Source organism: Carassius auratus, chromosome 27, assembly GCF_003368295.1.
Source record: "Carassius auratus strain Wakin chromosome 27, ASM336829v1, whole genome shotgun sequence".
NCBI lineage: Eukaryota > Metazoa > Chordata > Actinopteri > Cypriniformes > Cyprinidae > Carassius > Carassius auratus.
In genome coordinates this window covers 28,361,354-28,380,366 of record NC_039269.1, presented here as the reverse complement: position 1 = coordinate 28,380,366, position 19,013 = coordinate 28,361,354, and the positions used below count along the sequence as shown (strand labels likewise).

The 19,013-nt window shown below is 33.5% G+C and overlaps 1 protein-coding gene across 1 annotated transcript in view; it reads right to left on the bottom strand.

Annotated features, from left to right (window-relative positions):
* The window catches only part of pth1r (parathyroid hormone 1 receptor), a 75,975-nt gene that overhangs the window by 29,366 nt on the left and 27,596 nt on the right, over positions 1–19,013 (bottom strand). Inside the window, exon 2 of the mRNA XM_026207008.1 lies at positions 5,947–6,049. Within this exon, the coding sequence (XP_026062793.1) occupies positions 5,947–6,049 (103 nt within the window). The remainder of the gene's footprint in view (positions 1–5,946; positions 6,050–19,013) is intronic.

The following is a 19,013-nucleotide window of genomic DNA, read 5'->3' as shown; positions in this document are numbered from 1 at the left end:
AGACTTGTTTTTACTGCCACTCCTGTAGGAAATCTCCTTAATGTGCTATGACATGCAATTATTGTAGTTGGGCCAGAAACGTCTTTGGCAATTCCTCACAAAAGCAAGAGAACACTGAGCATTGCTGTGATGGCGGTGACAGTGATGAGTGCTTAGTGCATCATTTGAGAAAACATGGGAAGGGAAATTAAATTCTGTTCTCCGTGCTAAACGCTGTTACAATCCCAGATGCTACAATAACTTCTAACACTGTTGAGAAAATAAAACACACACAATGATATGACCTGCTTTAAAAGACCTTAGGAGGAAAATGGGTAACACTTTAGTTTACGGACCAATTCTCACTATTAACTAGTTGCTTATTATCATGCCTATTATTATTTCCATATTGGCTGGTTATTATTACTTATAAAGAACATAGACCATATTCTACATCCCTAATCCTTGAAATCCCTAAAACTTTAAATAATACATTTTAGACCATGCGCCAGGTGCGCTGACCGTTTTCACCAAAATTCTTTATCTTATATTTGCAACTAATAATAATAATAATAATAATAATAATAATAATAATAATAATAATATATATATATATATATATATATATATATATATATATATATATATATATATATATATATATATATATATATAAACATACTTTTGTTATCCAGTTTTAGGTTTTTCACTCAAAACAAGTGTCATATAATTCTCTGGACTCACTAGGTCAATATTGTTTAAAATGTTGAACTTTATTATTTGGATGGCTATTACAGGCTCCTTTTAAAAATAAATCAAATATGGGTGTGACCAAGTTTACCCAAATGCTTATAATTCTTAAATTGTTAAATAATACATGGTATCTTTTTAAACATCATAAAGCATCTTAACTCTGTCAATCACTGCTTGCTACTTCTAAGAAATTAAATTAATCGATCCAGATACAAAAAGCTAAAAGTGTTAGATAATCGACCCAAATACAAAATGCATTGTAACCATTAGCAGTCACATCTGGTCTCGGCACTTCAGAAACAGCAAAATGACATCAGGCACGCTCTGTCTCAGAGGTTACACGCTTAGCCTAATTTCAATAGACGTTCTATGATCAGAAAGACGTGTGCACCCTTCCAAAAGGGGTCAGAAAACAGCCACCAGAAAGAGCGCAGAGTCATCAGGTAAACCGGTCAGATCTGACTCAGATCCACCCAGCACAGGGCCGAGAGCAAAGACCAGATCACAGAATATCTCACCCAAATAACATCCCTTCACATTACTGGGGTGCTTTGAACAGATCTGATAAAACATCATTAAAAAAAATTCATGATGATTGTTACATGTATTTGTAGTATTCTGAAGATGTCAATGGTGACTACAACCACAACAATAGCCATTTACTATTTACAACTTAACTTTATCAATACATCAATTACATCATAAAATATCGTCAATTTTCTTTTTTCTTTATCATTCACATTTATTTATTCATTCATCCATTCTTATTTTATATGTTCTACAAATGTACACATTATATATTGTTAACTGTTTATATATGTATAATATCTCACAAGTATTAAAAGACTGCGAAACATACATCTTTGCACTATATATTCTCTGTTTCTTCGTAGGTTTATTTTTGAATTTGGTGTATTTCCTTTTTTCCTTTTGTTGCCTTCAGTCATGCTTTATCTCTTTGTTTTAATTATATATATATATATATATATATATATATATATATATATATATATATATATATATATATATACTATGATTTAAAATTGGACATATGCTATTACTTTGCTGCATGAAACTTAAAGGAATGTGGATTTGTTTCTACATTCTCTGAGTCTGAACGCAGTTATTGAACATCCTGAACAAACAAAAGGATTTGTACGAAAATATGTAATAACAAAACAAAATGAAAAACAGTTTTTATTAATCCAAATGAATCCAAGATTTCAGATTCTACAATTTTGTTTATATGAACCCTAATTCACATATTTGTTTACAGCTGAATTACATGTATTCCAAACTTAATCATATGATAAAATGATCAGGTATACTATTTTACAGAATCATTATGACCTAATTACAGTTAAAAAGAGCTGTTTAAGACATTTCTTAATACAAATGCAATATATGCTAGTGGTCTCGGACTTCTGGACCCCACTGTTTATTATAATTATCCCTCTCTGTTATTCATCATTTCATATTTCTGAACGAATCCTCAAACCAAAGTAAATGAGACTTTGGAAATGAGTGTAAAAGCACAGCTGTCCATCTTGGCAGTGACACGAAAGAGATGTCGGGAGGCATTAGGTGTGACAGAGCTCAGACGAGTCTCTGCTCAGCATCAGCATCCAGCTGCACTGAGACCTGTGGCTGCTTATAGACACATAGAAGCATCTACTGTCTCATGAAGCCCTCTGCTGCTGGATGAACTCAAGACTAAGTTCTGTTGAGAACAACTCAGCACTGAGCATAAACACTGGCGTGGCCACATCAATCTTCACTTCCATTTCTTTTTCATTGAAATTAACCAGCTACTAATTATGTGTCTGAATTTAAACCAGGTTCACACATTTTTGACTAATGAATTTCCATGATTTCTGAATTAGTCGTGAATCCTGGATAAGTAGCAGTGTGGCAATGCATTCCAGTAATTTAATAACTTTTCCCTTGAAACAGTAAAGTAGGGTATTACTTTTTATTATTCTGTAATTTAATCAGTTACTTCTGATGCAACTGCATTAAAAACGGTATAGACTATAAAATTTGTTTATAAAACAATAATGGATTTAACATCAAGATGTAATCAACATCTAATGTGAATGTTTGTCTTTAAGTAACTTTTGCCCATTAAATACTCTGGTCAGTTTAATTAAGTATTTATGCAATAGAATTGAAATAATTAAAATATATATGGGATTTAGAACGAAACTGGTAATAAGTAATGCAAAACTTACTTTCTTTTTTAGAGAAAGTAATCTAATTATTATTATTTTTTGAGTAATTTAAGAGTTTGAGTGAGAGAGATTACACAAATAATTAAACAATATCCAGCTAATGATGAAATGTTCATTGGACACAGGACCAGTTCTTGTTATTAACAAGTTGTTTATTAGCATATTGTCTGTTTATTAGTATTTATGAAGCACTTATTATTGCTTTAATTGCATAACCATATTCTAGATCATTTAATACTACACCAAGCTTAACATCTACCTTGCTAACTATTAATAAGCAGCACATTTATATTGATGCAAAGGTTGTAGTTTGTTAATAGTGAGAACTGGATGAATTATGAATACCTTTTTTAAAAAAAAACACTTTTGGTAAAACTTTGCAATAAGGTCTCAATTGTAATTATTAGTAACTCTCTAACAGCACTGATTAATATTTGTTAAGGTTAGTTATTAAAAAAGTGCTTATGTTCATGTCAGTTCTCTGTTAACAAATACAACTTTTGATCTTAGGGTTAGGGTATGCTAATCTTAACATTAACTAAGAATAACAAATGCTGTAGGTTTTATTAAATAATGTTAAGAAATTGAACTGCAGACATTAAACATAAGTAAATTAGTGATTTATTTGTAATTTTTATATTAATATTATCATTTTTTAATAAAAATGTCTCTTCAAGCTGATTTGCGATGGGAAAAAAGAAAGGCCTGTAGTCTGCAGCATGTCCTCATACCATCTGCTCACAATAATTTAATCTGTCTAGGACAAACACAAAAGCCTAAAAATAAAATAATGGCTAGTAGTTACTGGCAAAAAACATTACTACTTCTGAAAAAACTGAAATCGTAAGCATATGTTAAACCATTTTATATAAATATTAAAATCATGAAACGCAGAAGGTGATACTCTAATTTGAATTCGAAATCCTTAAACACGCATAATTATTTTAAGCACAGGATGTCTTGCAAATGTCTTGGAAACGTCCTCTTTCTGTGTGACTAATGCGCCGCAGCTTATGTCATGTTTCATTACGGCTTGGATCGAAAACTCAACACATATTCCCATTGTGTGAGAACCTGTCCTCCAGACTCCTCAGCATTCACTCCAGCTCGGACATAAACATCCTTAACTGTTTCATGCTGTGAGACAGAAGTGACTTAACACTAGTAAAACAAGCCTGTGATGAGAAGAAAATAATACAGCAGTCTGCCTTTGACAATAGGCCGCCAAAACCTTATTTAAAATGTGTTTGAGACGGGGCACCACAGTGAAAGGAAACTGAGGTTACCATAAAAATGAAAGCCTTTCACACTCTCTATTCCCAGATCTCTATTTAGCATGGCAAATCACATAAAAGGGATTACACACAACTGCGCTACGCTATTTTCCAGCCTACATTTAGCCGTTCTTTTCTGATGTCGCAATACCAACATATCTTTCAGACACCACGACATTAGGTCATTGAGTAGGGATATGACACACAAAAACACTTTAATTAAATTATATATAGAAATATATCACTGGTAACTTCTTTTTTATAAATCATTAACAAACATTATTTAATATGTTTGTAGATGTACACTAATGAAAATATTAAACATTATATAAAGAAGAAAGATTATAAATGCTCTGAACTAATCATGCTCTACTCAAATTTTTGTACAAAGGTACAATTTCTATAAAGATACTAAATAATTAACAGCAAACGTTTATAAACTATGAATAGATTCGACTAGATTGGGGACTGCAGAAGCCTGAACAGATAATTAATAAACGATTTGTAAAGTAGTAGAAAAATGCAAATTTGTCAACTTTACAGACTTTACTGAATCATATTTTGATTTTGAAGGTTTACCACATCACACATGTCAGCATAAACATGGTTAAAATGTGCATTAGATGATATATCAATTATTTTAATAAGTGTAAACCACTGGTTTAATGGCATTTTAATGTGTGCAAATGCACATTAATAAAGAAGCTGTTAATACATCTGTTAAAATCATTTGTAGATATTTGAAAACCGTATGATCATAAATTGAATTTTAAAAGCATTTTAATTTCCATTAACTAATGATCTGTTATTCATTATGTTCAGTGTGTTCATTTACAAGCATATTATTTCACAGTTGTGGCTATTTAAATATATATAGATCTATTACGAATCAAATATAGTTTCTTAATAATTTCTATTTTAAAAGGGCATACTAATTTACGAATTAAACGTTTAATAAAAAGATTATTAACAATTTAAATTTCCATGAACTAATGATTTGTTAATGTCAAGCATAATATCTCATATTTGTAGTTATCTGAATATCAACTAATGTAAATTTTGTTTGAGAAATAGTTTTATTATATTATGTAATATCGGCACTATATAAGCTATTTGACTTTGTAGGGAAGTGAACAAGAAGGAGAAAAAACATAAAGCACTTATTTGTAAAGATAAGTTCCCTTGGACATCACATCATTTAACACGTCACTTTTGGTTAGGAAGTAAACATATGTTATTGTTCTTTCAGATTTTGAACTGAAACTGAAATAGTTTTGACAGGTTTTGGTACAGAATTATTTTCTGTGTGAATTTTTAAAGCAGGACTCTGACAGAAAGCTGCCTATCTTGGTAAACATCTTCAATAGCGTCGTGTCACGTCAGTGTAATAGAAACTAATGAATTCTGTTGGCTTTGGCTCTGTCTGATGAAGTGTTGCTCAGAGATACAGTTCAATCGATGCCAGTTCATTTTAGCATCATCCTGACTGTGTGTGTCTCGACGTCGGAAGCCTGACCCCAGATCACGTCCCTACAGACACACATTTATCGACTGCTGCGTTTATCAAATATGTCAGTTCAGCAATGCTAAATTGACCTGAAGGTGAGTATAACTGCACTATACATAGTGCTCGGTGACAGCAGATATCTACATTTGCCGTCCTGGAGATATGTTACTCTCAGTTTTGATAAAAGATATTTTTGACTTACCAGTGATTTTATGTTTGGACTTGATGGCTCGTTCACATTTTCGTTTTGCGTTGAACAGAAGATTGATTTGTTCTTCTTTAGTGAGGACATCATCAGCGTCAACCTGTACAGACACACAAAATATATAATTTAATATATTTCGGAGTTGATTATCATGGGTGTAATTTACCCTTATGTGTGCATATTGGTTAATATTAATACCTTAAAACACTCAATGCAATAATTCATTGACAAATGATCTGAATAATTAAGTTAATGAACTATCGAAATAACTCATCCTTATTTCTAACTCATATTTTACGTGAGGTTATAAAAAAAATATGTAGATTAAATGGAATATTCGGTAACAATTTACTTAAAGTCAATATGAATAATGCATTTTAAAGGCGTGTGATGTAATGCATTGCATCATTTCATAAAAAACTGTGACCAAAGGCATTAGAATATTTGTTTGTCATGTGTTTTAATGCATCATACTTTCTAAAAGTGTAAAAATAAACAGAGAAGTATAATAATTGTGTATAATTCATGAGATCATAAAATGCATTATAAGATGTATACATAATCAAGAAAACATTGTTACAGGGATTTGTTTTATTGTGTTAGCACTACACTGAAGCTGAATATATATACTTAAGATTTACTTAAGTTTTAACTGCAATTTCTGAACGCCTGACTGGAAATGTGCTGGGGATATTTGTGGACACCTGATGGATAGCTGGGAAGTGTGTGTCATTATACTGAATTATAATTTCAATAACTGCATCAGAAACTTCAGAAGGATACGGAAAAATCAGTTTGGACCGTGATGGATGCAGCAGCCCCCAAAATGTATTTGGACACCTAAGCCAGGCTTAAAAATGTATGAATATCCTCGCATTAGATAACAAATAGAAAGATAACTCAAGCACATTTTTTCAAGAATTGATATATTATCTAAAATAAAGATAAATGTATTGTGATAGTCTGAAAAAGTCAAAGTGATAGATTACGGTAAACCTGTTCATTCTCTAATAGGACTTCTGTGTGAACTTGAGGGTAACTGACTACACACACTCAAAAAATAAAAATTCACTGTTACATTAGTTGATTAATAAAAGTAATTGCAATTATTATTAAATGTATAATAGTTTAAAATTCTTAGCATCCCCGTGACTCTGTAAAGGTTTAGATAACGGATGAATGGATTATTAAGTCTGGTTTAATAGCAGATGTTTTCTGAGGTCACTCTATGCACTTATTTAGTGTACATTTTCTGAGAGATGGGAAAGATATTTTGTTCCTGAACAAATCCCACAGCAGTCTTATTCAAAACTTAATTCTAAGCTTTGAATAAATCCAGCTATTTTTATCTTTTTTAATATCAGTGCACAGTCCTTGCTAAGAAAAGCTTTGCCAAGTAAACAAAACAAACAATGCACAATATCTCTATAGTTTATGCACTTCATATCCCAGTGGGGTTTTGGTAACAGAATGTGCTATAATATATTCTTATATCCACTCTGTCACAAAAGTGCGAAGTTCACTTTTTAAAACGTATTAAAGGTGGTGATTATTAGAATTATATTAGATCCTTTACTGAATGCCTAGACAAGAGCTAAATAAGATTTACAGTGGTGTTTGAGGTGAGTAGCAGATATGATTCATCCACACTGAGATGTGATGCCAGCGCAGGTGTGACTTGAATTTGGTTTATTTTCTCTATAATGTCTATTACTGTTACAGTATGCGATTCAGTGGGAAAACTGAAATTATCAAAGATACCCCAGTTGGTGGAAAGTAACTACCGTATTTTCCGGACTATAAGTTGCACTTTTTTTTATAGTTTGGCTGGTACTGCGACTTATAGTCAGGTGAGACTTATTTATCAAAATGAATTTGACATGAACCGAGAGAAATGAACCGAGAGAAACATTACCGTCTCCAGCCGCGAGAGGGCGCTCTATGCTGCTCAGTGTTCCTTTAGTCTACCCCTAATAAACATAGAGCGCCCTCTCGCGGCTGGAGACGGTAATGTTTCTCTTGGTTCATGGTTTTTTCAGCTTCTGTTTTTTTTATTTCTTTCTTTGATGCATGATGTGTCATAATAACTGCCAACTCTAAAATGAGTCTACCAAGTGCACTTAAAGGCAGCCTGTCTATATACTAAAATGGCCAATAATTAAAACAGATTTGCTTGAATTTTTTATTCATTTTATTTATTTATTTTTCTATTTTTAACAGATTTTTGTTTTACATTTTTGTTTGGATTCCCTAGACACAGACACATGGATTTTGTTAAATCTGCAAAAGTCATTTTATAGACTTTTGGACTGATTAACATAGCCCTGCATGTGAACTGTAGAAAAATATATGTATCATGGCCACAAATTAAGATTAATTCCCTGAAATCCATGGCAACATTGTATATATTTGTTTTAATTACCTCAAAACAAGGGAACAAAGGAGTAAAACATGGCTACAATTGACTTGAACGATTAAGCAAATTATTATTCTTAATCTGTAGCCAAAAACTGTGAAATTAATTAAATAAATTACAAACCCGATTCCCAAAAAGTTGGGACACTTTGTGAATAAAAACAGAATGTAATGATGTGGAAGTTTAAAATTTCAATATTTTATTCAGAATACAACATAGATGACTTATCAAATGTTTAAGCTGATTTAAAATTTCATGGCATCAACACATCTCAAAAAAAGTTGGGACAAGGCCATGTTTAACACTGTGAGGCATCCACTCTTCTTTTTATAACAGTCTGCAAACGTCTGGGGACTGAGGAGACAAGTTGCTCAAGTTTAGGAATAGGAATGTTGTCCCATTCTTGTCTTGTACAGGCTTCTTTGTCACATCTTCCTCTTTATGATGAGCCAAATGTTTTCTATGGGTGAAAGATCTGGACTGCAGGCCATTTCAGTACCCGGATCCTTCTTCTACGCAGCCATGATGTTGTAATTGATGCAGTATGTGGTCTGGCATTGTCGTGTTGGAAAATGCAAGGTCTTCCCTGAAAGAGACGATGTCGGGATGGGAGCATATGTTGTTCTAGAACTTGGATATACCTTTCAGCATTGATGGTGCTCACCTTTCCAGATGTGTAAGCTGTCTATGCCACACGCACTCATGCAACCCCATACCATCAGAGATACAGGCTTCTGAACTGAGCGCTGAGAACAACTTGGGTTGTCCTTGTCCTCTTTAGTCCGGATGACATGGCGTCCCAGTTTTCCAAAAAGAACTTCAGACTTTAATTCGTCTGACCACAGAACAGTTTTCCACTTTTACAGTCCATTTTAAATGAGCTTTGGCCCAGAGAAAACACCTGCGCTTCTGGATCATGTTTAGATATGGCTTCTTTTTTGACCTGTAGAGATGTAGCCAGCAACGGTGAATGGCACGGTGGATTGTGTTCACCGACAATGTTTTCTGGAAGTATTCCTGAGCCCATGTTGTGATTTCCATTACAGTATCATTCCTGTATGTGATGCAGTGCCATCTAAGAGCTGAAGATCACAGGCATCCAGTATGGTTTTCCGTCCTTGACCTTTACTCACAGAGATTGTTCCAGATTCTCTGAATCTTTGGATGATATTATGCACTGTAGATGATGATAACTTCAAACTCTTTGCAATTTTTCTCTGAGAAACTCCTTTCTGATATTGCTCCTCTATTTTTCACCGCAGCATTGGGGGAATTGGTGATCCTCTGCCCATCTTGACTTCTGATAGACACTGCCACTCTGAGAGGCTCTTTTTATACTCAATAATGTTGCCAATTGACCTAATAAGTTGCAAATTGGTCCTCCAGCTGTTCCTTATATGTAGATTTATCTTTTCCAGCATCGTATTGCTATCTTTCCCAACTTTTTTGGAATGTGTAGCTCTCACGAAATCCAAAATTAGTCAATATTTGGCTTGACATTATAAAATGTCTCACTTTCCACATTTGATATATTATCTATATTCTATTGTGAATAAAATATAAGTTTATGAGATTTCTAAATTATTACATTCCTTTTTTACTCACAATTTGTACAGCGTCCCAACTTTTTTGGAATCGTGTTTGTAAAACTTAGAAGCACTATTCATTTTATACCTACAATAATAGCGGATCTTAATTATCAAATGCAAACATATTATGGTAATTATTTTATAGATGTGAAAATAGATTTTGAATACAGCTTCCAAAGCTAAAATTAATATTGGTAATGCTTTAGATTAGGGAACACATATTCACTACAAACGCGGAGGAGGTTTTTTCATCAAACTCCTAATCTGCTGCTTATTGATAGTACTTTATTGTATTGATATGTACTCATGCCAAATAAGATATTTATGAAATAATGTGTGGTTTACAAACAATAATAAACAGCCAATATGCTTGTAATATGCATGCTAATATGCAACTTGTTAATAGTAGGGCAGTCAGTAAATTAAATGTTTTTACCAAATTATTTACATGGTGCAATGATTAATTAATCGTGTGATTAAATGGCTGTGAAAATACCAACAAAAGATTATTTTAAACTATTATTGTGAAATGAGAAAGTATCTAGTAAAAATTACAAATATTAACTTTAGAAATAAATATTTAATTTGATTCAACATAAAATGTTTTACACATAAATGTTTAGTCTACGATGGCCAAACATAAACTATAGAACATAAAAATAAATATATTCTCAGTACTTTTTGCAATGCAATTAAAGTCCCTGGTAACCAAAACAGCTTTGTTGGAAGTCTTCAAAACACCTTCTTTAATGTTGCGCAAAAGTAATTCACGTTAACTTAAACTGACAGCCCTAGTTAATAGTGAAAGGTGTTTAGCGTGAATAGTCTATTATTTTTGTCTTTTTAAAGCTGCATTCAAAATCCATTTGGCTCAAATACATGAGGGGGCTCGTCTGTTTGAACAGAATGACGCCTCTGAACATTTCCAATCAAGATCTGAGCTGAGAGACTTCACCACAGCCATAATTAGACGATCTCTTTTCCTGAACAAGCTACGATTATGGGAGAACCACCTATTTAAAATCATCATCATTTACCCAAACCAAACAAAATGTGCTATTTATAGATGACAAATGGCCACATCAGGTTCTTAGAGATTATAGTATGTTGCTTTGCAAAGCTTGTTAATAATGTCAGTCAACGCTTGTAAGATCAAATGAATATTTCTTATGTTGACACTCAGAAAATGAACCCTGCATTTGATTGTCAACACTGATTACGTCCAGCTGAGCTCCAGTTACTGTTTAGATTGCAGTGCATTGATTTCCTTTGAGGGAAAGTGTCAGTGCCTACACGGCCTTGATAGACCTGCATGGCTGGAGTTTCTTTCTTTGCATGTTTTCACTGGTTCTGTTTAACATCGCATTCTACACAGTACATGTGACTGCATGCTAATTTTCTGCATGCACAGAATGAATGGATAACTTTCTCAGTTTGCTGTAATGTGGAATACGGAATAAACGTTTTATTAAAGCAATAAGCCACGTTAAACCGTGATTTACAGTGAATTTATAAAAGCTAAGGGTATAAGAGCTAATACTTCAAAGGTATGGTATATCATCTTTTGGATGATACAGTATTTTCTTTTATCTACACATACAGTTTGAGTGGAGAAGCAAGTCATTCTTTGGCTGATTTCTCCTGAAAAAGTCTAAACACTGAGGCTTTATGGAGCTATCAAAACATCGATGTACCCGACACAGCGAAACTGCCTCAACCAACGCTGTTTATTCAGTGAATTGTAACTGCTACTTCATTGCATTGCAAGCATTAGTATATGGAGTTATTTTTGCCATTCCAAAATACAAAAATTATGCACATTTTGTTTTTTTTAAGTTTTATCAGTAATGTCAGACCATGATTACTGTCTGTATCCGGATCAATATTTTAATTGCAGTTTGAAGCAATCCAAATGTTGCTCTTATTTGCTCTGTGTATCCTGAATTGGGGCATTATTTGCACATGATGTTTGATATTCATTAAGAAATATAGTTAGAAGGTGCATGAGTGACATTCTTACATGTCTTTAAGACATTAATCATGGTGGATAAATATGAAAATCTGAAAGTTTGAGATGCATGCAGTAGCACTAATTTAGGCCTTAGGTCAACATTTTCTTTTTTTGTCTGAAAACATTTACCTTTCACAGTACACGACAGTCAACATTTTATACTTATATAAGCACAGTAGCCAGACAGGGTTTCATTAAATTAAATCACAATATTTTCCAAATGTCCAGGCCAAAATCCCAAATTAATGACATGAATAGCATGTCTTTTATCTTATGACGGAATGGTTGAGTGACTCTCGACTCTACTGTGCACTGTTTGGATATTATAATGAGACCACCGTCTCACAGCTTTTTTTTTTGCTGAAAAATCTGAGATGATTAAAAATAAATCTGTATCCTTGGATAAGAAAAGAGAACAGGAATGGAATGTTTTTAAACTTCTGAAGGTCCATTTTCATAAAATGTCATAGACTGAGGGTTAAAACAAGATTAGACTGGGCAATATTGGTATTGTATGGCCATTAAAGGTGCTGTAGGGAACTTTTGTAAAAAAATATTTTTTACATATTTATTAAACCTGTCATTATGTCCTGACAGTAGAATATGAGACAGATAATCTCCTCCCAGTGTCCTATTGCCATTTGCAGTTACAGACCGCTCCCGGTAAGAAACAACCAATCAGAGCTCCGGTCCGTAACTTTGTTTGTCTTCAAAATGTAGAAAAATGTATATAATAAGCGAGTACACCAAGAATCCATTTTCCAAACTGTGTTTTTAGCTTGTCCTGAATCACTAGGGTGCACCTATAATAAGTGTTTATATTCGGACTATTTTAGATTGCTTCGGGGATACCGCGGCGGAGTAACCCAGTACCTTTGTGATTCTTCATAGACATAAACAGAGAGAAGTAGATCCGGCTACGATGTTCTTCCGCAAGACGCAAGCAGTTCTGTTTATTAACCGCTAGAGCGTCAAAAGTTACCTACCGAAGCTTTAAAGGAATAGTTCTGCCAAAAAGGAAAGTTCTGTCATTTATTACCCTAGTGAAAAATAAATATACTCAAATGTACAGTATTTAAAATACAATTATTTCATGCTAATTATACTACAAATGAATTTATGCACTTTAAAAAATACAAGGTAATTGCACTTTTAGTATACTAAACTGGTATACAGTACTAAAAGAGTGCTACATTGCAACAGACAATTTTGTGCTTAATACAGTTTAGTCACGCTGAATCCAAGATATACTGAAGTGAAACTACTGCAAGTATACTTCAGGTAAACATCTTGTATTTAAAGACTGATATTATCCAAAGATCATACAATCCTCATCATTAGTGACATTAAAACACATTTAAGGCTTAATATTAAGAAAAGCATTGCATTGTGCACAAGTTGTAATCCAAATAGTTTAATTATAATTTTTATATCAGTAAGTCTTGAGCGATATGTAAGTAAATATGATAACAGTTTTGAACTATATTTAGTATGAAATTAATGTATTTTAAATGTTTTACGTTTTTAATAGGGTAACCCTCACGTTGTTCCAAACAAGTTTCTTTCTTATGCTAAACACCAAAGAATATATTTTGAAGAATACTGACAACCAACTATGGAAGTCAATGGCTACTGTCAACTGTCTGGTTATCTAAGTTCTTCAAAATATAAAAAGATCCATAACACTTTAAGGATCCATTCTCACTATTAAATAGGGTTGGGAACTGAAAACTTCAGAACCGGAACCGTGAGCAATTTCTACGTTTAAGTTCCGTTTCCCGTAAAGGATGTCACAAACCAAATAACAGAAATGCAGCCCAGCTTCATTAATTATTGAGCACATTGTTTCCAATGACGAGCACTCCACAGACGTGTCACATTATTTAGAGTACAGGTGGAAAAATGTGCAAACCACGCTTTGCATCACATCCCTTGACTGCATTATTATTTGTAAAATAGTGGCTTTACGGAGTGTGTGTATACATGGTTAAAACTATAACAGTTTATATTTCATTAAATTTAGAGAAAATTAACAAGTGTCTTAGTCCACAAGGGACTTTTTGCCAACCTGCTTATTCCTGCTTGAAAAGATAAATGTCATTGGTAGTGTAAAGAATATCAACTTCAAAGCACATGCTGATTGATGGACTTGCATTACTCAACATTACTTACTACCTTCCAGCAACACTACATTCAATGAAGGTAAATAGTAAAAAAACATAAAAGTTCACTTGAATGGAACCAGAATCAGAACCAGAAAATTTATAACTACACCCAACCCTGCTTATGAAGATCTGTGTACTGTAATATATTGCCGCGTTTCCACCGCAGGAACTTTACCCAGAACTAGGGACTTTGACCTGGTACTTGTGTGTTTCCACCACAGGAACCAGGAACTAAATAAAGTTCCGGGTAAAAAAATGCCCCTCAGAAAGTCACTGCTGGCAAGGTCGTACTTTTCCAAAGTTCCGGAACTTTTGGGGGCGGGACTTAGGTGCAAAACATCGTGATTGGTTGAGTTCACGCAGCATTGTGATTTCAACCACCATTTATTCTGATTATTTTCTAAATATTACTGTTATTGTGTCATGAAATATAATTTTAAAAGTATTTCAGGCGAGAATTTAGTTGTATAAACTAAAATCTGTGGTTTATTTATAAATACAGCGTCTATTTAAAAATGTGTTTCGCCGATCTCGGAGATGGTGAGCTCTACGCAATCAGCGGGAGCTCAGTGATCATGTATCCGCAGAGAAGCAGCCTAACCTCGGCTAGACCTTCTGATATGTGCCGCTGGCTCTGATGTCTCTTTAGTGGTTAAACATAAAATATCATTATCATAAAAAATCTAACAGGTGATCTTTGGTCTGTATTCAATTTATCTATATGTTAAAATGGAAATAAGGAGGCAATTGAAACCGGAACCAGAACCGCTAGGCAGAAACAGAACCGGAACCGGAACCGGAAAATTTCTAACAATATCCAACTTTACTATTAACTGGTTTCGCTATTAGAGAACTAGTAAAACATGATAACATAAAATCATTATAACAGAAGAAAGAGCTGTCCAAGCTGAATGCAAAAGAAAAACACATCACATTATGTTCTAAAGAAAGGCAGGAAAATCTAGGTTCATCAATAATGTTAATTTGCTTCAATAACCTTAAAGGGGTCTTATTATGCTTTTTCACTTTTTCAATTCCATGAATGTGTAATGTTGCTATTTGAGCATAAAAAAAGATCTGCAAGGTTACAAAGCTCAAGGTCCACTCTAAAACAAGATATTCTCTTTAAGAGAAAACTCTTTTCAAGAATTACAACAAACAACGGTTTGCCAATCACAAAACACATGGTCAGCTAACCACTTGACTTCATCATAATGGTAACTAAACAGTGTGTTTGAGACAGACTGGGAAGAGAGGTGCTGCAACAATGCCAAACATGCCAAATTTGATTTTGGAAAAATTCAAGCATGCAGACGATAGGGAATATATTCTAGTGCAACCCAAGAAACAAATCAAGGCTTTGAAATAGGGTTTTATAAGACACCTTTAAAGAAAAAATATGTAGCCCATATTGTTATCTATTTCTAAAAAAACAGGACATTTATCTGCAAGAAAACAAATTCGGAGCAGGACTTGATTATATTCATCAAGGAACTGATTGGATTGAAAAAAAAGTGGTCGTCACATATCAGAACAGAGCCAGATGTTTTGAAGAAGGTCTTGTAATTGCTCAAAGTAGGCCATCGCCCCTGCTGGTGCATGCTGTAACTGCACCATCACCAGACGACAGACAGTCGACAGTAAGAAAACCATCCTCCAACAGTAGTTCCACCAGCTTCCTCCTTTCTCCTTAAGTAGCACAGACAGACTAGACGTGCATGTGAATCATCCAAAATAAATAGTAGGCAGCCAACCAAAATTGTCTGCTTCACAGTGGCAATCATAGTCTCTTTCACAGCATCCACATTCACATTTTTCCAGGCTGGGGATTTCTGACGCCTAAACTCTGACCCCATTGAGTGGCAGCATCTGTAACCGTAATATTCTATCCATCAATATTTTCTCTTTTCTCAAGTATGGAGGTAAAGGGAAGTCATATTTTGGGCACTGAAAGGGTGTACAGAGGAAAGACATGTATGGCTATGCACAGTAAACAACCACAAATGGAACAACATTTTGCCACAAGCAAACACGGATAGACACGACTTGTTTGGTGTTCTAGATGGGGGAATATAGAATATTCCAGAATCCAATCCAAACAGCTGAGGATAGAAGACCAAGATATAAATTTGCTCAGTATTGACATAACGTTATGCAGAGGTTAGTGAGAAACTGGACACAACTAACACATTTCATCAAATCTACATTTAGCAAAATAGCAAATAGAGAAACATTTAGGGTAAGATCTATGCCTACCTTAATGGGCATTTACGCTTAAAATATAACATTTTTTCTTATAGACTTAACACATGCAGGATGCTGATGCATCAGATAATGTGTTATCATAGGAAATAAACTGAAACATTTGTTAATTTAGTTGTCATGGCACAAAATATAAGAGACCGTCTTACTACTGGGGTCTAAAATAGTTTTGACAATTAATTGAATAATTGTTTGACCACATAAATCCTAATGAAAAGAGATTCACCTGGAAGGAAAATTTAGTCTGTGAATTATATACAGGCATATGAACATATTTAATTTTCCATATTTTTATTTGTCTTAATAGAAACTGAATGATTTTATTCAATCACAGGTTTTAATGAATAGTGAAGATACCTGAAATGTAGATCTAACTTTTTTTTATTATTGAATAATTGGAATATTTTGAATTATTGAATATGTAATTACATTTAGAAAATAATATCACTAGTAACAAATTATTATTTTTTTACTCCACAAATCTAAAACATTGATGTGTCTACAGATCCCTCTAACAAGTACACACATAAAAAAAAATATAAAAATAAATAAATAAAAAAATGAGTGTTTTGGCCATTCATTTACACTGCAATTACATTTTAGAAAATTGTACATTATATGGATGCTATCGTCTCTGTTTAAATGAAAACAGTGACACCGTGTGCATACATATTACTTCTTCAGTCTACAGGAATGTGCACAGGTAAATAGTATTTCTTTACATAATGGCATCGCCACCTATGGCATAATACTACATTTTTGGTTGTTTTCACAGATCTGTGTGAATGAGGACCATTTTGATAAAGATGTCGCCTGTGCATGAAACTTTTCAAAAATGCAAAGGAAAAACATTTTCCATTTTCAGTACTTTACATTGTTGTTGTGGAAACATAGCTTAAGTCTCACAAATTAGTTGTTGACAGTATTTTGTGTCATCTATTATCAAGAGAAAAAAATAAGGTTTCTATCCCATCTTACCTTGATTATAGACATAATACTGATTTTGAAACAAGTCACTACATATATACATATATATATATATATATATATATATATATATATATATATATATATATATATATATATATATATATATATATATATTAAACAAGCTAAAATGCTATAATAACTTGCTGCATATTAATAGTTAGTAAAATAGTTATTAAGTTTAGGTATGGGGTGGATTAATAAAACTGTAAAATTGTTATACTGTAAGGCTGCTTTGATATAATCTGTTGTAAAAAGCGCTATATAAATGATGACTTGACTGGATCTAGAAAATGTTCATAGGGCATTAATATGAGTTGTATAATTACCAATTAACAGACAATAAGTCACTAATATGCATGCTAATAACTACCCGATCTCATGGCAGAAACATAACTTTTTTTGTGATATTCGAAATATGTACCAATAAGTACATGTACACAAAATGAATGAATACCATAGTTAGTAAAACTCTTTCCTTTTTAGACAAATTTACAGAGTTTTGATTAATAAAGAGTAATTTTGGCACAATTACTTGAATTAAATAATGTTATGAATTCAAAACAATATTGATTTAATGAAAGATTAGAAAATTGACGCATTACGTACCTGAAGCAACGTCATAAAACACAGCAATATGTACTTATATCAACCTAATAAAAACGTGCCAGGGTTTTACAAAATGAACCCGTGATTTAGCGCCACTCACAGTGGACATTTCTCTTTGAAACTGTGGCGAAACATGCAGTAAGGTACGTAAAAACAGTGTTGCAGAAAAGTACCCAGAGGTACGTATTTATGAGACCAGGTTGACTAATAAGTAAGTGGTTAATAGTGAGAATTGGTCTTTTAAATAAACTAATAAAACATTACCAGATTCACGGTCATGAAACGTGTAAGAATCCATATAATATCACTTCACAGAAATCTTACCACATTCTATTTTTCCTAATGTTCTGCTTGTTTCCCAATTACTAAATGTCAAAATTAAAGTTTGTGAATTCACCCCTTGTCTGTCTCCTAGATTTTATATTTTGAAGGAGTCATTATAAATTTCATTGGGTGTATCAGGGTGTGACCGGTCACCTGGGTTTGCCTGTCAAAACAAAAAGGCCAGAGCTAATGAAAACAAGATACTTTGTTGAGATACACGGTTTCTTTGAGTGGCTTTATGTTACGGTATCCCTCGAGTCTGACCTCATTTACTACATGTCAACTGCTGCTTCCTCAAGAGAGTAACAAGCAGTCAGCAGACCCGTCTCGTCGATGGCATTCCTGAGCTTAATTCAATCGGATGTATATCATCCTGGTGCCATTCAAAGCTGGCTTACATTACTCAAATAATATTAAATTGAAACAGAACACAATGCGGGTCCTGCAGAGATACAGAAATAAGCCATTGGCTGCGAGGTGTTCCTCAATTACATTAAACAGACCTCTGATTGTGAGGCCAACAAGGCTGGCAAACAACACACAATAACTGGCAGGATGCTGATCGTCTTTACCGCTCTATCAAGATACTGAGCATAATTCAGGATTAAGCTTTCCCCAGAGGCGGATCACAAGTAATTAGACTGCGCCTCACAATTATTTCTGAAAACTGTTCCCTCTCCACTGGCTTGAGTCCCAGCCAC